This window comes from Capsella rubella, unplaced genomic scaffold (assembly GCF_000375325.1).
Source record: "Capsella rubella cultivar Monte Gargano unplaced genomic scaffold, Caprub1_0 scaffold_7, whole genome shotgun sequence".
NCBI classification, from domain to species: domain Eukaryota; kingdom Viridiplantae; phylum Streptophyta; class Magnoliopsida; order Brassicales; family Brassicaceae; genus Capsella; species Capsella rubella.
Window position 1 is genome coordinate 12,539,082 of NW_006238917.1, and position 22,167 is coordinate 12,561,248.

Here is a 22,167-nt window from a genome sequence, read left to right on the forward strand (position 1 = left end):
TGTATATGGTGACCATGAGCATGCAAGCAAAACACAATCAGATATTTGCAAGTCAAGATTAAGTTCTTATAGGGTAAGGAATGAGATCATATCACAACATGTTTCAACCAAGTTCGAGAATGCTCTTCATGAATTCCAAGTTTGTTTCAGACTTACTTCAAGTTCAATCATCATGCATCAAAAAGCTAACAACCAGAGCATTGATCTCAACTAGTGAATCATAGCAAATCAACAAGGTGTAACTCATCATCGCCCCCTATGCTAATGCAACAGTCCTACATGAAACAATCTAGACTCAATCATAATATGCAAATGCAAGCTACATAATCACTCTGTTTTTAAAGATTTTTTCTGAAAATTTTTCAATTTTTTAGGGGTTTTCAATGCACATATATGAATGCAAATTATATGCTAAAAATTCAAAATAAGAAAAAAGAACACAACATCAAATGTCATCCCAAACCCTCCCCCAAACTTAAATTACACAGTCTCTCGTGTAATAAAAATTTGAGAGTTGGTTTGAGAATCAAACAAACAAAAGTATGAAAATGCAATGGTATATACAGATGAAGTTTTGGAGTGGTACCTTACTGAAAATAGCAATCCAGGTATTGAGTCATAGACTCGCTTGTATAAGCACCTGGTGCAGGCGGGACAGGAGGTGCCTCTGCTGGTTGCTCAACGTTCTGCTCGACAGGATCCGCAGTGAGGTCTTGGAAATGATACGCACCTGGATCAATAGTCAGGTCTTCAATGTGATCCTCAGCTTGATCCATGGTCAGATCCTCAACATGATGCTCCTCTGACAAGTGTGATGAACTGGCTTTTGCCTTCCGTCTCGCTGCCTTCTTCTTTTTCCGTTTCTCCTTCTTTTTGCTAGCCCTAAGCTCAGGGGAGGACTGTCTCAGAGGAGAAGAAGAAACATTATGCTCTCTATACTCATAAGCGGAATGACGTGATGGAGAAGGAGTTCTGTAGCGTGCGGGGACATCACTCGTTGACAAACGACGCTGCACTACACAAAAAATCCTAAACAATATTTACAGGATACCTTTGGGACTTCCTCCCAAGTGAGCTTGTTTAAAGTCACTAAGCTTGACTGTTTATGCCTTTTAGGCTTTGGGAGGCTCATAGAGAGGCATGGAGGACCCCTCTGGTGTTTCTTGATCAGCTAGGTAACGCTTGACACGTTGACCGTTCACAGTGAACTCGCTGCCATCCTTGTTCAGGAGAGTGATCGCACCGAATGGCAAAACATCCTTGATTTCAAATGGTCCAGACCATCTAGACTTGAGCTTTCCAGGAAACAGCATAAGTCTGGAATTGAACAGCAAGACGTGATCTCCAGCCTTAAGCTCCTTAACAACAATCATCTTGTCATGGAAAGCTTTGGTTCTCTCCTTGTAGATTTTTGAACTTTCAAAAGCATCAAGTCTGATTTCCTCAAGTTCATGGATGTCAAGAACTCTCTTTGCCTGGGCTGCATCAATGTCCAAGTTCAGAAGCTTGATAGCCCAAAGCGCCTTATACTCAATCTCCACAGGGAGATGACATGCTTTACCATACACCAGCTGAAAAGGTGTCCTTCCTATTGGTGTCTTGAAAGCTGTCCTGTATGCCCATAGAGTATCATCCAACTTGGTAGCCCAATCTTTCTTCAAAACCCCAACAACTCTTGACAAGATTCCTTTCATCTGCTTGTTGGAGACCTCAACTTGTCCACATGTCTGGGGATGGTAGGCTGTAGACACCTTATGCTTCACACCATACTTCTTCAACATGCTTTCAAAAACTTTGTTGATGAAGTGTGTACCACCATCACTGATCACTGCTCTTGGTACTCCATACCTGGGAAAAATGATGCTCTTGAACAGTTTCAGAACAACCTTGTGATCATTAGTGGGACTCGCAATGGCTTCAACCCATTTTGAAACATAATCAACTGCAACCAGAATGTAGACGTTGCCATTTGAGGGAGGGTTGAACGGTCCCATGAAATCAATTCCCCAAACATCAAAAATTTCTACTTCCAAAATCGGATTCTGAGGCATCTCATTCCTTCTGTTGATGTTACCCATCCTCTGGCAAGCGTCACACTTGGTGATGAAACTGTTTGTATCCTTGAACAACGTTGGCCACCAAAGGCCTGCTTGTAGAACTTTCTGAACTGTCTTGAAAGTAGCGAAGTGTCCTCCATATGTGGATCCATGAGAGTGCTCAAGCACTCCCTGCACTTCTCCTTCTGCTATGCATATCCTAAACAGCCCATCTGAACCTCTCTTGTACAAGTAAGGTTCATCCCAGAAGTAGTGGTTGACATCTCTGAAAAACTTCTTTTTCCTATAAGGATCCATGTCTGCAGGAATCTCTCCACAGACCTTGTAGTTAACCACATCCGTATACCAGGGCATACTCTCTGAATTGACTGCTAGACATTGAAGCTCCTTCATAGCCATTCCTGTTTGATGCATCTTCTTGCATATCTCAACAACCATAAGATGTTCTTCAGGCATAGAGTCATCAATAGGGATTGGATCTTCTATTCTCATTCTGGACAGGTGATCAGCAACGCCGTTCTCTATCCCCTTCTTGTCAACAATCTCCATATCAAACTCCTGGAGTAGAAGTATCCATCTCAGCAGTCTCGGTTTGGTATCCTTCTTGGAGTATATATGCCTAAGCGCAGCATGGTCTGTATAGACTACCACTTTTGATCCCACCAGGTAACTTCTGAATTTCTCAAACGCAAAGACTACAGCCAAAAGCTCTTTCTCTGTTGTTGCATACCTCCCTTGTGTCTCATCAAGGGTTCTGCTCGCATAGTAGATGACATGCAGTTTCTTCTCTATTCGCTGCCCCAACATAGCCCCTACTGCATTATCTGAGACATCGCACATTATCTCAAAAGGATGATCCCAGTCTGGAGCTTGGACTATTGGTGCTGAGACTAACGCTTCCTTGATCTTGTTGAAAGCTTCCAGACAGCTCTCATCAACGACAAACTCGACCTCCTTGCACAGCAGTCTTGAAAGGGGTCTTGCAATTTTTGAGAAGTCCTTGATGAATCTTCTGTAAAACCCAGCATGCCCAAGGAAACTCCTTATATCCTTGACTGACTTGGGAGGCTGCAACTGCACCATGACCTCAATCTTTGCCTTATCAACCTCAATCCCTTTCTCTGATACCTTGTGTCCCAACACTATCCCTTCGTTCACCATGAAGTGGCACTTCTCCCAGTTGAGCACTAGGCTTGTCTCCTCACATCTTGCTAATACCCTGCAGAGATTCAACAAACATGAGGAGAAGGAGGAGCCATACACGGAAAAATCATCCATGAATACCTCCACCATCTCCTCTATCAAATCCGAGAATATAGAGGTCATACACCTCTGAAATGTTGCAGGTGCATTACACAAACCAAAAGGCATGCGTCTATAGGCAAATGTGCCATAGGGACAAGTGAAAGTAGTCTTTTCCTGATCATTTGGGTGGATAGGAATTTGGAAAAATCCGCTATATCCATCAAGGAAACAGTAGTAGGGATGATTGGCTAATCGTTCTAACATTTGATCAATGAAAGGAAGAGGAAAATGATCTTTCCTAGATGCAGCATTCAGTTTTCTGTAATCAATGCACATCCTATGGCCAGTGATAGTCCTAGTGGGGATCAATTCATCTTTTTCATTTTTTATCACTGTAATTCCCCCTTTCTTGGGTACGCAATGTACTAGGGATACCCAAGTACTATCAGAGATAGGATAGATAACTTCCTTAAGGTTAGGATTCAGTCTCCTTTGAGGTTCAATACTAGAGTATGATTCGTTTTCCAGATTAATCCTATGCATGCAGAGACTAGGTGAGATCCCCTTGATATCATCTAAGGAATAACCTATGGCCCTTCTATATTTTCTAAGCTCAGTGACTAGCAACTCTAATTCCTCATTACTCAAGCTAGCATACACAATGACAGGATAAGTAGAGTTGGATCCAAGGAATACATACCTCAGTCCTAAGGGTAGCGGTTTGAGCTCAAACTTGGGAGCTTTTAACTCTGACCAGTCATCATCAGCCGCATTGACAGGGTCAACAGCAGGGTGAGTGATCGGGCTGCCTCTGACTTCATCCTCTACTGTGCATACCTCCTTGACAGACTTATCCAATTCCTCAAAACGTTCTGAATCATCAGTTGCCTTGTAGGTATCCAGTAACGTTTCGTAGACCTTTGTCTCAGCTTGAAGAAATCCATCTGATCCATTCTTTGTCAATGCTGTCTTGAGATGATCCTCCTCAGCAAGTTCTTCTAAAAGCTCATCAGATAGCTGATCCATCTCCTCTATCCAGAATACCTTGCCATTGATTGTTGATTTCTTCATAGACTCCTTGATGTCAAATGTCATCTTGAAATCTTCTCCCAAGCATAAGTCTATCTTCCCATTCTTAACATCAATGATAGCTCCAGCCGTGGCTAGGAATGGTCTTCCAAGAATCAGGGGATCTTTAGGCTCTTCATCCATTTCCAAGACAACAAAATTTGTGGGAACTTCAACAACACCAATTCTTATTGGCAGGTCTTCCAAGAGTCCATGTGGGAGTCTCACTGATCTGTCAGCTAGAATGAGAGATATGTTGCATGCCTTGTATCTTGTGAATCTTAAACGCTTAGCCACAGACAATGGCATAAGACTCACAGAAGCTCCAAGATCACATAGGCATCTGCTGAAAGATAGGGGGCCTAGTGAGCAGGGTAGAGTGAAGGATCCAGGATCCTTAAGTTTCAAGGGAGTGATCTTCTTCTGGATAATGGCACTACATTCATGACTTAATATCACCATGCCCTGTACTTCTTTTGTTCTCTCCATAACCAAATCTTTGAGGAACTTCTGATAAGGAGGGACAAGTGCGAATGCATCCAGCAATGGCATTCTCAACTCAATCTCTCTCACTTGCTTTTCAAATAAAGCCTTATACTTCTCAGCTTGCTGCTTTTTGAATCGTCCTGGAAATGGTAGAGGTGGTTTGTATGGTGGGGGAACGTATCTCGCAGGTTTATCCTTGGATGCTGCAGATGTTTCAGCATGTTTCTCAGCAGGCTGAGGAGCTTCTTCAGGTACGACTTCTGATTCTTCCAAAGGAACAACCGGATCTTCATTCTGACATACATCCTCCCCTTCTAAGTCTTCACTGTCCTCAGTGACTACAACAGGTCCTTGTCTAGGAGGCAAGTTTTTACCGCTCCTCAGCGTGATGGCATGAGCAAACTCCTTAGGATTCTGAACAGCTTTTCCTGGAAGTTGGCCAGGCTTTGGGGCAGAAGTTGAAGCAGTTTTGCCCTCCATATACTTGATCTTGGAATTCAGAGTCTCAATCTTCATGTTCAGATCATTGTATGAGCAGTCCAATCTCTGAGTCAGCTCAGCAAACTTCTTAGCATTGTCCATGGAGCCACTTGCTTGTCCCTGTAGGAGTTGCTGAAGCATGTTTTTCATGTCATGGTCTGGTGCTGTTGGAGGTGGAGCCTGTTGAGGATGGAATCCTAGTGGTGGTCCTGCTGGAGGTTGGTAACCTTACTGAAATAGTTGTTTGGGCACATAACCTTGGTTGTAGGGCACAAATGGTTTGTTCTACCCCTGCTGCTGCTGTTGTGGAGGTGGATAAACCTGATCCTGGGGATTTGCAACATTGGTGCTCCTATAAGACAGATTGGGATTCTGCTTATAAGGATTGTATCCCTTATTGTATCAACCTTGGTTCTGGACATAACTTATCTCCTTAGGTTGTTCTCCCTCCCCATTCAGAATCTGGAAAGGGTCGTCTTCAGAGACGAAATAGATGTTCCTCTGCTGGCTCATCAATAGCTTGTCCAACTTATCATTCACAGCCTTCATCTTCTTCTTGTACTTCTCATCAAAATCTGTGCTTGCCCTGATGGTTCTATCATAATCTTCATTGTAGTTGCCATCAGATTGGGATAGGTTTTCAACAAGCTCCCAACCTTCGTCGACGTCCTTGTTCAGAAAGTTGCCATTGCTGGCATTGTCAAACAACATCCGGATCTTTGGGAGAACACCCCTGTAAAGAGTACTGAGGAGAGACTCCTTGGTGAAACCATGGTGGGGGCACTGAGACTGATAACTTTTGAAGCGTTCCCAGGGTTCACAAAGCGTTTCTCCATTCTTCTGAGTGAACCCAGAGATCTCATTGCGCAGACGTGCAGTTCTAGAGTTGGAGAAAAACTTGGCAAGAAACGACTGCTTGCATTGATCCCAAGAAGTGATAGATCCTGGAGGAAGAGTTTTCTCCCATTGATGAGCTTTGTCACCCAAAGAGAATGGAAAGAGACGTAGCTTAAAACCGTCCTCACTGACCCCATTGATCTTGGTGAGACTGCAGAGACGATCAAACTCATCAAGGTGATCCAGGGGGTCTTCCATAGGCAGACCATGAAATTTATTCTGCTGGACCATGGAGATCAGACCACTCTTGATCTCAAAGTTGTTGTTCACCACGGCTGGAGGTACTATACCCTGACGATGGGTATGGTTGCGTGGAGCATCACCAGCTCCAATCTGTGTAGGTGCCCGTGGTGAGGGTGGTGGTTGAATGTTTTCCATCTCCACTTGGGGTGGTGTAACTCTGTTGCGTTGCTGTCGTGATGCAGGTACCAAGCGATCAATACGGTCGGAGGGCTGGAACAATTTCTCTGTGCCTTGCGACCGTGTGTGCATACAACTCAAATCAGCTTATCTCTCTTATCGGTTGAGTGTGTCAGTCGAGTAGGAGCAGTTGAGCAAGAGTTGTACCTGAATCAATAGACAAACAGAAGGAACAGAGTGAGTAACTATAGTGAATGTTGAGTAAAAAACTTGATCTTAGCAAGTCTGAAATCTCAAATGTAACAAACAAACACCCAAATGGCAGCGGCGCCAAATTGATACTAGGTTTTTTCTATCAATTACCCTAGAGTACTATCATGTCATTGCAGTACAATAGGTATCAATCCAATCAAGTGTGATGCTAGCAATCAAGATATATCAGAAATGATTAAGTCAAGCAAGTATAAATGATCTTTTGGTTTTCAGTGATCCTAAGCAAACATGTTAAACATGCGATAAATGTAAGGCTGTAAAACATAGACTACCATGCATAAACTAAAACGTAACGATTATTGATACTGGCAAGAAAACAAAGCAGACCAAGTAAATAACAAGAGAATTAAACAGAAAGCACAAATGGATAGAAGATCCCAAGGATGAGGTTATTGATGTAGGTGGAGTATGCTAATCTAATTCGAGTGTCTATCAAACTACAAACATTCTAATCCCTAGACAATGAACTTCTGATACTAGTCAATCCAATCTCTTGGCAGAAACTATCAAGTTTACAACACTTCCTAATCTCAATTCTCATTGATGAAACATGTAGTAAACAAGCATAAAGAAACAGCTCATTAATGTCAATAAACATCTTAGACAACCAATCTCTTGGGCTAAGCATGTAAATCTCTGGCACTAGTTGGTTCAGACATTTCATCATATACCTTTCGTGTATGAAATGTCTATGACCCAGTTCCAATTGATCAGAGAAGAACTAGCTAATAAAACTTTAGTCCATAAGGGAAACAAAACGAATCTAACATAAACACTCTAGCAAACTAACATCCTCCACCTAATCTATCCCATTCTCAAGAACCCTAACACTACTCAGACGCAGAAATCATGTTAAACATCATGAAACAAGAATCGTTCAAAACATGCATAATAATAAGGATGATAGGAAGAGTAACAACAATGATTTCAGAACTAGTTGCAAAATCTCAATAACTCAAAAGAAATATGAATTACAATTTTCTGGATTGTTTGGTGGCTAACAACAAAAACCTAATAAAAATAAAACTCGATCCCTTGGACAATCCAAATGAGACCTATATATAACAATGTTTTGGAAAACCTTAAAACATAAAACGACAACGTAAAAGCGGTTTAAAAGTTGTAATGGTCATGTCGGTCGAGTGAGCGTGTCGAGTAACACTTAATTTCTTCTCTGCATCATTTCATACTCGACCGTGTTCCTCGAGTGATTGTGTCGAGTGACCTGTGAAACCATCAGCTACTTCTTTGCTTTGCTCGATCATGTCACTCGAGTGAGTGCATCGAGTGACAGGTGGTTCTGCTTCGCTTCCCTTCTGCTCGATCAGCTACTCGATCGTGTACGTCTGCTGCTCACTCGATCGTCCTACTCGGTCGTGTCAATCGAGTGAAGTATGTTCCTGCAACGCATCCTTGCTTCTCACTCGATCGTCCCACTCGATCGTGTGCATGTCGAGTAACGCTTGTTCCTCTGCTTCGCTCTGCATGTCTCCTAAGTACCTGAAACACTCCAAATATGCACAATGTATGCAAGATATGCATGATATGCATAAAACCTACCTAAGTATGTAAAACATGCAGAAAGGGATCAATATGATGCGAATCAACAAGTGAATGATGCTGAAAAGATGATGAATGCATGCTGAAAAAGCGATGAAATACAGACTTATCAACAGCTTCTATCTCGCCCGACTTGTATTTGTCGAGGAGATAATTAGATAGATGCTTACATTCTTCAATCGAATGTCCGGCAAACCTTTGGAAGGTGCAGTACGATTCCTTGGGCGACGTCTTTTGGTTATTGCTCTCCTCTGAGATAGCGTTAATCGTACCGCGCGATGCGTCCTTTCCATCATAGAGCTTACGTGGCTCTCTGCAGTCCTCACGCTTTCAGTCCCGGGGTATGGGGCGAGTTGCGCTAGCTTTCGCCGCTAGCTTGGCGTCTTCTTCTTCAAAAAGCGCATATCTAGATGCGCAATGTAACGCGTTGTCAAGGTCTTTTGGTTCACGAATGGCCAAGTCCTTTCGTAGGGAAGATCCTGGAAGGAGCCCTTTTCGGAATGCGGCTAATGCGGCATCTTCTTGAACTGATACTTTCGCCAGCAAATTCTTGAACCGCACTAGATACTGCTGCAGAGTTTTATCGGCTCCAGAGTTTCATCGGCTCGAGAGATCGATACTGGAGGTCCAGGTTGTATGAAATGCCGGTAATGTCGAAGAAATGAGGTCGACAACTTGGCGAAGTCATTGATCGAATTCGGACTAAGCCGAGAGAAACAGGTGAGGGCGTTGCCCGTCAACCTCTCAACAAAAAGCTGTCAGTGTCCCGTATCCCTCTCCTCTTCGGAGAAATGTGTCTTTGTGACCGCAGCCATGAACGTCGTCATGAAAGTGCGAGGATCCTTGTCCCCATCGTAAGTCGACAACCTGAACTTGATATGCGGAATTCGAGCCTGAGTGATACGGCTCGTAAAAGGGGTCCGCTGAGTTTCTTCAAACATGCGGTCGATTTCCGGGGCCGAGTTGGAGACCCGGTGGACCTGGGAGTTTATGTCTGCTATCTTCTCGTACAGATCTTCTAGGTCATGATCACGTCTGGAGCTCGGTGCGTCTGCGGGTTGGCTGGACGCCGTTACGAATGCTCGGGGTCGAGTTTCAGCGTGCGAGGGCCTTGCACATGATCGTCCAATCGGGGGTGGAGGGCGTACCATAAATCCTCCGACCTGATTAGTAGGAGGGACGTCAAAGCTCACCTCCTGGATATTAGATTCCAGCGTGCGAGTACGCCCGATCGTATCCATCCGACGGATGGCAGCAGCGATCTGGTCGTAGATGTCTTTGGTCACATTACCAAATACTATGCGCAGGTCGTCCATAGATGCGGTTTGTGGGACAGACGGCGGTATTGGAACGGTCTGGGAGATTTGGGTTTCGTCTGCAAGTTGGCCCTCGGCTTCTCGAGTGGCCACAGTACTAATCTCCACCCCGCTGGTTTGGGGGCAGTCAACGGCTCCGGTTGGTGCCGGGAGATCCGTTTGGCGGACCTCTTCATCGAGTCGTCCGTTAACGGAGTCGAGCTGTGGGGACATCTCGAAGTGGATTGCTTCGGTAATCGAGTTGAGAGAAGTGTTACTTTGAAAGGCGTTTTTTAAAAAGGAAAAAAATTCTCCCCTCCTTCTAGCGCCAATTGTTGAACCAAGGATTCACACAATGAATTTATTAAGGAAAGGAGAATAAATTCACTTTGAACAATCTCTCGGGAACTCGATTAAAGAAGATATTAGAAGAATTACTTTGACCTAGAAATAAACGATTTAGGGTTTGCTCAAGAACAAATGAAGAACTAGGGTTTTTGGTATTCAATGATCGATGCCCTAGAAATGCAGGCATCTTGTTTATTTATACAAAGGATCTAGGGCTCAATAAATGCTCTCATTCCTTAGATTTACAAAGAATATTGTCATAGATATTTAATTAGGGTTCTCGAAACCCTAATTGTATGAAGTCGTTCATCCCATTTTAGGAATGCACATAAATCCGCTTTAAATACGAAACAGAGATTCCCCGATTTACTGGTCTAATTCGATTTCGTCTTGGTTTAGGCCGGTATGTCGTTGGTGCTAATTCCTACACCATCAAATGGCATACAATTGAAAAAGAAGATTAAGAACTAACCAGTAAGGTAATCCCAAACAAGATGCGATGGGAAGAGTTACTTGACTTGCCAAATCCATCCCATTAGATAAAAACCTGCAAATAAACAGAATACTAGGAGGATCAACTAATGTTTCAAAGTTGGAATCCGCAATTCATAAATAGAAACAGGTTTGCGAGTGCCAAATAACAGGACTGGAACATCTTTCTTAGTCCGTCGTGAATTGAAACCATAGAAAGAAGAAATAAAAAGAGGAACCAGAGATAGTCAAACTAGGAAGGAAAGGAGGGACAATGCATTGTATGTCATGTGGTGACGCTGGACACAAGGCAGCTAGATGTCTGAAATTTTCTGAGGAGAAGAAGAGTAAGAAGCAGGACACAATGCAACCAGCGGAGGCATGTTTTGAATATTTTTATCTTTTAATTTGTTTAGCTTGCTCTGTTTCTTTTTTTTCTCCTTTTGTGTCTGTTTTTTCTTTGCAATGTTTGTGTTTGGAGTGTTGTTGTATCTGTTTTCTTGGCAGGTTTGAAGTGTTTGCAAGTTGTTTGTGTTTGTGACTGTTTTTATTGTCTGCATGTTTTGTACTGTGCCTGATTTTTGTTCTACGGGTTTTTGTTTATTTTTTTAGTGTCTCCAAATTTTGTTGCGTCTTTTTTTTTTGTGATTGCAGGTTTTTGTGTTGGCATTACGAAAATACATAGAATGAGTCACAATTACATAGACGTGTAGAAAGTCAGTCAAAATACTTACTAAATCATGAACAAAGCAAGACTCTATAGTCTCTATATCTTTCCCCATAGCCAAACAAGTGCAATTGCCAATACAACCGTAAAACATATGGTCTTCAAAGATGACTTATCAATCTTCTCATTCATCTCCTAAGTCTTGGGTGTAAATATGTAAACATCCTCTCCACACCAGCATGAGGTCGGAACACCATGAGAGACTTCTAGGTGAGAAAGGATTGAAGCCGCAGTACAGCTCATGATTTTCAGGAAATTTGATACTCGAGCCTATGAAAAACAAAGCCTAAACCGCCAAATCATTTTTGTTTTAAAAGAATGCAAATGAGAAAATGACGTCGTTTTAGTGTTGTGTCCTGGGATTAGTAAAATCGTGATACAATATATCTATTATAACATTTTTGAAGTACAATTTTTGGCCACTTTTGTGTAAAACCTTAATGACATCGATTACCCTCAAATACACATGATTAGTGTTTTTTCATTAAGGTTACTCGTGTAATATTAATTGTCGGGTCGGTTTTTTATTTTAATTTAAGACCCGATTGCAAATGATGGATCTTAGTTATTGAAAAAATCGAAGTTGTTTTTATTATAATAAACATAATAAATACGAATAAATCCTACAAATAAGGGAAACAATTAGCAAAACAATAACCTACTAACCAAAGTTTAAATCCTACATATAAGGGAAACAATTATATCCTTTCCATATACATCTGTTTTTGGTAGGATTGTTTTAGATAATGAGATTAAATATGCTGAGTTAATGCTAACATATCACCGTAAAATTCTAAAAGATATATATTTCTCTAATATCTAATCACAAAATTGCTATAATACAGCAATACAAACAAATTAGTACACATACACGATAATTTAATGGGATATTTCTTACCTAAATACTAAATACCCGATTCGATATCACACCTATTTTTTTCATCACAAAGGAACTCTATAAATAACTTCTGAATACAAGATCTAAAATGCTCCTAATCGAAGTGGCTTCTACAATGGTAATATATGTAGATTATTGTTTCTGCTATACAATTAACTAAATTTTTTTCTCTTAACTGTAGATATGCTCAGCCAAATCTCAATACGACATGCGTGTTATGGTCTCGGCCTTGACTCAAATAATCGAAAACCAACAAAGCAATTCTCATGATAATATGGGCTCTACTGATAGCCATCATTGTGTCTATAACCCACAAGATCCTATTCAACAAGTTGCTCCTACTCATCAAGACGAAGGTATACATATACATGCTCATGTCGTCTATGTTATACTTTTGTTGAAACAATGTTCAAGTATTTGGAATTTTTTTTTGGCAAATTTCATATCAGGAGTAAAACCCCAAAATTAATAGATAGTTGTAACTTAAACTATGCTTTTCAATACTCATTCACCAACAACGGTTCTGTAACTACCAAAATGTATGTTTTAAGTTTTAACATGGAGATTTGTTTATAGTGTATGGCTTAAATTAGTAAATTAGCACTAATATTTTAACGAGATATTTGAAGTTCGGATGATATAATAAACAAGATATTTTTATTCTACCAAAAAAAACGGTGATTTAAAAGTGTACCTAGATAAATAAAAAATTAAGAATATAGGATCACTTTTTATTTGAAAATGTATTAAAATTATTAAAATTTGATACAAGATGACAACTTTTACTGCTTGGTAGTTACTAAACAAATGTATTTCGTTTATTATAAATTTGAATATCGTACTCAATTATTTTATAATACAAAATCACAAAATTTATATAGAAAAAAGTAAAAAAAAAAAACAATTTGTCTCTTGGTGTACCACGGGATAAATCCTATTAATGAGTAACTTTGACTTAATATTTACAAAACAACATTATATTATGGCATTTGGAGATTTTTCAAGCATATATACCAAATCTTATTAAGTAATATAAATGATGAATCAAAATATAATATTTATTTGAGCAAATATGAGTTTAATCTATTGTACATTTTTTAAAAAAAATACGCATACTTATAGTTTTTTTTTTCAAATTCCACGACATATATTCAATAACAAATACTATTAATTATTAAAATTACACCAAAATATATACTATAACAAAGTAACACCTATATTAAAATCAAGAAATTTACCATGTGGTGGTATATTTGGTAAATACAACAACGTATATATAACATCGTAACATTCATATTAACTAAAAGGAATCATATCACTAAACTAATTAGCTCATTTCAATAATTAATTATAAAAAATGAATCCGCGGTATACCACGGGGTAAATTCTAACTTCGTATGTATATATAAACTATAACGATTGAGGTTTTATATAAAATATACGCATAAATTACTAGACTCGTGGTGTACCACGAGGTAAAATCTAGTGCTATATTATGATTAAAAACAGTTTAAGCATCATAAAAATTTAATTAAAAAATGATGAGAAGATCATCGATATCAGTTAAACTATACCCTCCTTAATTCAAATCTTAATGATATCAATGAAAGTATAAAACCATTTCATTTGTTTTTTAAAATATTATTTCATAAAAATAAACATACATTTATAAAGAAAATAATGGTTTTAATAGATTAGGAAGATGATGAATGTGGAAGTGATGAAGTTCGCGACACTGAGGACAGTGAAGAAGAAGATCTTAAGTACGAGGAATTAGAATCTCAAATTGAATCATCTGCTAGTGATGGGAACAAGCAAGAAGATCTTGCTTACGACGATTCTGGAGAAGAAACCAATGACAATGAGGATTCTAAAAAAGGTGATTTAATTGAAGACGACGTCGAAGAAGAAGTCGAGAATGATGATCAAAATTGCAAGGAAGAGGCCAATGAAGAAAAAGAATATTCCATACACCATAAAATTTCTTTTGAACTTCGGGACACTAGGTATTGGTTTCTAAATATGAAAGTATTCATTCTAATTTTATTTTATTTTAAAATATATGATAATTATATAAAACTAATTGATTTTGGAAAATTAGTGGTGTCATTTCACAATGTGAATTAACTGAATCACCGGCCGCGAACTTTTACGACTTACAGAACTTTGCAAGGCTGTACTCTAATCTGTGTTATTCGATTGGGAGTTGTGGATGTTTTCCAAGGTACAATACACACTCTTCAATTTAGAATCCTATAAAAACTGTAAAACTTAAGATATATATAAATGTTAAAATTTTAAAATAATAAAGATGGAAATGACTAATGTCTGTTTCTAAAAGAAAAATAACATAACTTATATGGTAAATATATATTACTAATTTATATACATTATTTGACATATACCATCGATCGTTATCCAACATCTCACCATATAATATGGTCTTGGCATATTAGTTAATATGTTTATACTATAAGTATTTTAGAAACATTCTAAGGTGCTCATATCTACATCACTACATGAGATGTTAATAACATTATAAGATGTTGTTAAGTCGAAAATATCCGAATTGATAATTTGGATAAGGTGTAGCATCTCAAAAATTCTTAGATTCATCTTTTTTAGCCACCTCTCTTTATTAGCCAATAAAAATATAATAATATGCCACTAATTATAGGTGTCCAATGAGCTGGTCCATCATGGTCCTGAAAAACTAAAGCCCGTGCGGGCAGCCCAACTAGACGCGGGAAAAAATGTTATGTCCAAGCATGCTCCATAAGTCCAACGGGCTAGCGGGCTTGCAGCTGTTTGACACCTCTAATGGTAATACTATATTTTAAAAGTACATTAAAATTAAAATAAGAAAACAAAACAACTAAGGAGACAAAATATGTATAGTTATTAATTAAACAAAATAACAGTTTGGGTTTATAAATAAGCATTTGAGTTTAGATTTTACAATTAAACGAGGTTATATGTTGGTTTGAATTTATGAGTCAGAAGATTAGAATTTCGAATTACAATTAAAATTATATGTCGGTGTCGGTTTAGAAATGAAGATTAGAGTTTAGATTTTACAATTAAACGAAATTTTATGTCGTTTTGAGTTTATAAAAGAGTGATTAGGGTATAGATTTTACAATTTGACAAAATTATATGTCAGTTTGGGTTTATAAAATAGTAGTTAGGGTTTTATATTTTATAAATAAACGAAATTATATGGTTTGGGTTCTATAAAAGAGTGGTTAGGATTTATATTTTATAATCAAACGAATTTATGTGCGGTTTGAGTTTATAAACGAGGACTAGAGTTTATATTTTATAATTAAGTAAAATTATATGTCGGTTTGGGTTTATTTATTTTTTGGTAGGTGTCGGTTTGGGTTTATGAAAGAATGGTTAAGATGTAGATTTTACAATTAAACAAAATTATATGTGAATTTGAGTTTATAACTAAACAAGATTATATGATTTTATTAGGGTTTATATTTTGCAAAATATTTTTGGTATAATTTGATAAGTCAAACGAGCTGGCCCATCACATTGTATGAAAAAATAATGTCTGTTAGGACATGCTCAGCTGGAGGTGGGAAACAACGTTGTGTTCAAGCGCGCTTCCTAAGTCTAATGGGCGGGCCAGCTAGTGGGCCTTATTTAATATTTAGAAAATAAAATAAAAAATTACTTTTATTTAGAGAAATAAATTATCAATTTTAAAGTTTAAATTAGTTTTATAATCACTCTTTTGTAGATATATTAATTTCAACCATTAATTTTCATACATTATCACAATTTTTTTAGTCTCTAATATATTAATGGCGTAGTCCGAAGAGCTCACGTTCGCTTTAAAAATCGGATTACCTTTTCATCCTTCTAAAATGTAAAGTATTTTGTCTCGATAGTTATTTTTATGTATATATATATATATTTGTATATGAATGTTTAATTAAGGTTAATCTATATTCTACATAGATATCCATCTAAATATAAAAGAAAATCGTTATATGTTATATTAACAATACTTTGGTAACAAAAAGAAATATTTTAATTTTTAAATAATATTTGTTTTAATATAAGATTTGACATGTGCATTTGCGAATACTTATCTTCTGATCACTTAAACGAATACGATTTGACCGTTGCATGGCTTTAAAACAACATGGTTGAAAATATCATACTTGAAATCAAATAATAGTTACTACAATTACTCTAAACAAAATAAAAATGTCTTAAGTACAAGTCCAAATAGCAAAGATTTATTATGGAAGATAAGTAAATTATACAATTTTGAGTATACGGGTAACCCTAAATAGATAGGTAAAATGTAAATTTACTTTTTTACCAAAACAGAAAATGAAGTAAAGACAATCTAGAGAATCATAAACTATATCGATTATCTGCAATCTAATCGGTTTCCAAGAAAACACTAAATTGAAAATTTAATAAATATTAATACACAAAATTGATTCATCTTCAAAATACAAACTTAAACACCTAACCTAAATAGCCATGTAATTGTAAGCTTAAAAATTTGGTACTAATACTTAGGATTTATTATTGGTAGTAATGCAAATAGTATTTACTGTTCCGGTGAACCGCGGCGGAGCGCGGGGTACTTTACTAGTTTATTTAGTATTAGAAAATGTGATTCTAGGAACCAAATATTTATTTTTCTCAGGCACTAGTTTCGATGCAACTGTAAAGCCCGTGTCTGGAAAACCGGGTTGTGTCGATCGACACCAAGGAAGGGTGTCGATCAACACTAGTAATTTTTGTAATTGTCGGTTCAATTGGGATTGGTTTGGGGGAAACCTAGGGTGACTTAAAGGTTAAAAGGTGCACCGTTTTCCTCATTATTGAGCTTTTGTCGTTTTCTAAAGAAGAAGAAAGAGCAAAGAATGTGAGTGATCTTTTGGGAGCTTTTGAGTGCCGTTTTGGTGAGTTGGAGGCTTTTGAGTACCATTTTGGTGGTTGAAGGCTAGTAGAGGCTAGATCCGTGCTGTGTGGTGTTAGAAGAGTCAGATCTTTCCTTCTTCTTCCCTGTTTTCGTTGCTGTTCAATCTTGTAAAAGGTGAGTGCATGACCAAGGCTTATCTAAGCATTTTTGATCATTATTTTGGGTGTTTTTATGATTGTTGGATTGATTTCTTTGCTGGTTTGGCTGTTTATGTGTTGGTTGATCCCTGTGAAACCCCTTGGAGACTCGCTCATGAGGGTGATTTGAAGAGGAGATCCAGTGAGAAAACGAAGCTAGAGCGAGTGCAGAGTGTCGGTGTCGATCGACACCAATCGTGGGTGTCGCTCGACACCAATGTTTTGTTCCGCGAGGATAATTGCGACTCGCGAATGGAGTGTCGAGCTCGGTATCAACCGCGAGTGTCGATCGACACCTATGGTGGGTGTCGATCGACACCGATCGTCATCAGCTATCCTAGTTGTTATTAATTGGCTGTTCTGTTCATTTTTCCTTTATGATGATTGATTTTGCTTGTGTGTATAGCCCAGTAGTTGGGATGAGTGCCTCACTAAGTATTCTGAAATACTTATGCATCTCTTTTCTGTGATGCATGTAAAGGAAAAGTGTGATCCGTGGAATCATGGCGAAGAGAGGAGGATGATCTAGGCGCTCGTTGTTATTTTGGATTATTGTTGGAATTTTTAGGCTGTTAGAATGGAATTTAGAAGCATGATAGGGTGATTATGTTTATGGAATAATGTTTGGTTGAACTTGCTGGTTTAATGAAATTGTTTTATTAGATTTCTGGTTAAGTCTTCTGCTGGTTATTGATGTTTGGTTTTGTTTAAATTAATGGTGTGGTGTAATTGGTTTAAATTGATTAGAACCAGAATAGCTGGTTTAGCTGGTTGAATGAAATGGGTTAACCCGGTTTGCATGTTTAAAAAAAAAAAAACGGGTTGGGTCCTTTCAGCAACCCCAAAGGAGTTAGCTTTGTTCAAAATTCTAGATCTTACCTACTTTTTAGTTCTAAAAGAGGTAAGTTATCTTGGAAACTTGACATTTATGGCCATTTCCGGCCAGCTCTCTGGTGGTTCTCCTGCTCAATTCTCCACTCTTCGCCAATACACCGGAAAGTTGGATCCGCCCAACACTAAAGAGGCACACCCAAGACGCGTATCCAGAATGTGATCTCTGAGGGATAGGTTGGGTCCATAGATAGCTGCCATCGAACCATCGACACCATCCAGTGGTCGAAATGGAAAGGCTCCATTTTGAACACCTCCTCTATGTCTTCATCGCTCTCAATATCAAACTGAAACCTCCCGAGACCGAGATCAACCCCCACGACCTTGTCTTCAAGCTGCCAAATGCGAGGAAGCATAAAGAGTAGTGTCTTCAAGTCCTGTTTGCGTGGATTCATGCACCAACCGATAACGGTTTTGGGAATAACCGGCTATCTGAGCAGCATTGTCGAAGAATGGCACCTTAACCTTCCGCTTCTGTCCCAGCTCCACCACCTTCTTCCCCGAGGCACCCTTTTTTACAAGAGAGCTCTGTGACATGATTAGAAACCAAAATTGGAAGCCATCCCCAAGAGATAAAACCAGAAAAATAAGCTTAAGAGAGTCGAGAAAGTTGTGAGGGATACAAAAGAACCGAGACCACCATTATAGCCACCGTTGTCTCGAGAAGAATCAAACAAACGAATAATGCCTTTGATTACAACATTCCAAAAACCACACCACCGGATACTTGAATGGCCCCAAATCCTCGCGATGAATCGCAAAAGATCAAAGGAGACGATACAATCACCCAATATATTGATTCACCATATTGAATTGAATCCGTTAGATAGGATCTCCCAAATCTCTTCTTCTACACAAATAAACTCCAGAAAAGAAAAGGAAAGGCAGATCCTCTCCCGATTTGAATCACCAAATCGATTCACCAAATCCGTCAATCTTTGAAACCAGAAGATACCCACGAGCCAACCAAAGAACAACCATTCAATTCCCTGCAGATCAACCGAACTCATTGTCGGGAGATCCCAAGAGCCACCGTTGTCGCCATTAGAGAGAAAGTAGGGATTTTTTTTTGTTTTAATTTTTAATTCGAAACAAAACAGTTTTAATTAATATTAATGATTGAATATTTAACATCAAATTGTTTGAATGAAAAATTATATTCAACAGAAAACCAAATTTGTACAACAAGTGCCACAATAAGATTTTTCAATAAAAGAGCTTAATAATAAATTAAATAGCAGAGCAATAATGTAAGGTTTTCTTTCTTGACTTTGAAACTAGAGTAGTAAATATGTGTGTTCTTTTTTTCAAATGAGAAATGGCTTTTGATGGGGAGGAACTCAATGATGCAAAGCAAAGTGAAAAGAAGAGAAGGTCACGCTTTTAGAAGACTTCAATCTTGTATACTATATATTACCGTTAATACCGGAGAACAAAAATTACATATCACAGTAAACTAATTCCAATAATAAAATTGCCGAGTCAGTGGAGAAGAAGAAGAAGATGGATTCCTTAACAGAGGATCTTTTGGGTAATCATATTAGCTACCTTACACGAAAGCGTGGCTCAAGCATTGATTCCCGCTTCAGAAGCGGAAGCAGAATCGGAAACGCCCGGAACCGCGCGGAATCGCGGTGGAATCGCGTTTCCTAAAAAGCAGCGTTTGGAATCGTAGAGGAAGAGACGACTCTTATTTGGAAGCGCACAAGTTGAGGTATTGGAAGCGTCCGAAGATTTGCCAAAACCACTTGTTAATGAATTAAACGTGTATCCATATATAGTTTAATTCTGAGTAGATTCATAAAAAATTATAAACAAAGATACATATAATGTCAAGTGTGGCGGCGAACTGCAAGAAGAAACGAAGAAGAAGATTAGAAGAAGAAACGGTTAGGTTTTCCAATTCATACGTCGCTTTTTTCTTTTCGATTTTTAAATTATTTTTTAAAGAAGTTTTAGTATTTAAGGAAAATAAAGGATTGTCAATCTGACAGGGTTTTATAATTCTAATTTTTTTCCCTTTTCCGTCTCTATATATATATATATATATATATATATATTCTTTTCTTTTATTTTGATATTTGATAATGTGTACAGTTTAATAAAATTAAATTAAATTTATAACCTAGTTCTTTATTTAGTATATACTATGTAAATATTAAATATCTTAACATATATGTTTATTTGAATAATTTAAGATAGTTAAAATAATTATGATACATATATATTAATATATATATATATATATATATATATATTATTAACGCTTCCAACGCGTACCCGTTTTCTAATTTTATAAGAAAATTCGCTACCTCGCTTCCAAACGCTTCCGCTTCCGCGTACCCGCTTCCGAGTCCATGCAGCTTAGCATATTAGTGAGATTAACACTAAAGAGCATCACTACTTGTGCATCGGTTTGCAAGCAATGGAAATCAATTCTTAAATCTCAGTATTTTTGCGAGCTTTTCCTGTCTCATGATAAAAACTCGCATTCTTCATGGTCACACATTTGTAGGGACTCTCCAAAAGAAGTCATAGCTTACTTTGGATACAATATTTGGGGACTTCCACGATCTCTAGGATCGTACATCTCTTGTTTCATAGTCGATAAGTTCGAGAACAGTAAGGAACATCGTGTTAGACTCGAGGGTTACACGCATGTAGGCTTTATATTGATCAGTTTGGCTTATACAATCACCGAGAATATAACCTACTATATAGCTAATAAAACTATTTCACGACAATGTCTTGAGATCCCTCCTAATCCTTATCCTCATTTTTATCCATCTCCTTGAGAATATGATTTATTCAGACACTTTGGTCTGGTCACACCTATCGACAACATGGTAATTTTAGGCTACAAAGCTGTTTACATGGATAAAAGCAACATAAATGATACAATGTTGCATGTATATTCATCTGAGATGGATTTGTGGAGTTTCAAAACCCATTTGAGGCTAGTACTATATACATGCGGAGCAGAAATAAATAAATGTTTAGTATCTAATAAGTTCAACGAAGGTAAGCTTTGGATTCACAACAACTTGGAGCATATATCATATATGGTAGTAGCCATGGTAACATTTTGAGCTTTGCTGGAGAACTTAACCCATTTCAAGTTCTTTATGACATACACTATATACCCGTTCATTCTCCGCGTTGGCTATATCGGATCTCTTCCTCACAATCATGAGCAAAGGTGAAGAGTTGTTTCCTTATTGCTTCTTATTTATTTCTTAGTTATGGGAAAAGGTGAGGAGATGTTTCCTTTTTTCTTTAGATGAAGATATATTGGTAACTTTGATTTGGTTATTTGATGATTGTTAACGTTAAAAATGATATAAGAGTATAGGGATTCATACGCTACATAAACCATATAAATAATAGAGTGAAATAAACAGAGGAGAAAAGAGCAAATAATAAAAAAGAATTTATGAAACCTAATAACATGATGTTTATTTTGATTCGAAATTTTTTATTATTTCGAATACGGGTCAGGTTTGATACCGGTCTTTTCTTTTTCAACGAAACACTAAATTAGAATATTTTTATTATTTCATACATACTTGACGGTTTGATTCCGGTCTAATCAGAATTTTTTTTCTAATCATAATTTTAAGATACAATAAAATTGATTAAATAAAAAAATCATAATAGAGCAATTTCAATGGATACGCATGGCTTCGTTTTTCTTTCTAATTCTTAATTTTTGTAAAGATGAAATCTAACATTTGATTATGTTCGAAATACTCCTTTTAAATATATATATATATATATATATATATATATATATATATATATATCATATGTTACTCTAACGGTTTGGGAATATGTTAGGTATAATATATGAATTGCATGTTTGGAATATTTAAACTTGAAAGTCTAGAACTGTACTGCTTAGAAATTATCTTAGAAGTTGAGAAAATTTTACCAAATCATTCAAAATATCTGTCTTGAAAAATTACTAAAATTTTGGTAAATAAATTATTTCTATCATTAGTGTTGGCAATTTGTTAC

General features: G+C 37.6%; 1 protein-coding gene, 1 long non-coding RNA gene and 1 other non-coding gene across 3 annotated transcripts; 1 reads left to right on the plus strand and 2 right to left on the minus strand.

The window, feature by feature from the left end:
• Positions 1–587: 587 nt before the first annotated feature.
• Positions 588–6,431, minus strand: LOC111829418. The gene is made up of 6 exons (XM_023778511.1): positions 5,744–6,431; positions 3,276–5,563; positions 2,493–3,185; positions 2,226–2,414; positions 1,188–2,096; positions 588–1,010 (listed from the first exon to the last, which is right to left on the minus strand). Exons 1-6 carry the CDS (start codon positions 6,429–6,431, stop codon positions 588–590), a joined length of 5,190 nt encoding a protein of 1,729 aa, XP_023634279.1.
• LOC111829800 lies at positions 6,103–6,209 on the plus strand. The gene has a single exon (XR_002833156.1). It is a non-coding gene; the product is annotated as a small nucleolar RNA R71 (small nucleolar RNA).
• Positions 6,432–18,114: 11,683 nt separating the features above from the next.
• LOC111829543 lies at positions 18,115–19,188 on the minus strand. Its single transcript, XR_002832924.1, has 2 exons — positions 18,774–19,188; positions 18,115–18,678 (listed from the first exon to the last, which is right to left on the minus strand). It is a non-coding gene; the product is annotated as an uncharacterized LOC111829543 (long non-coding RNA).
• Positions 19,189–22,167: the final 2,979 nt, after the last annotated feature.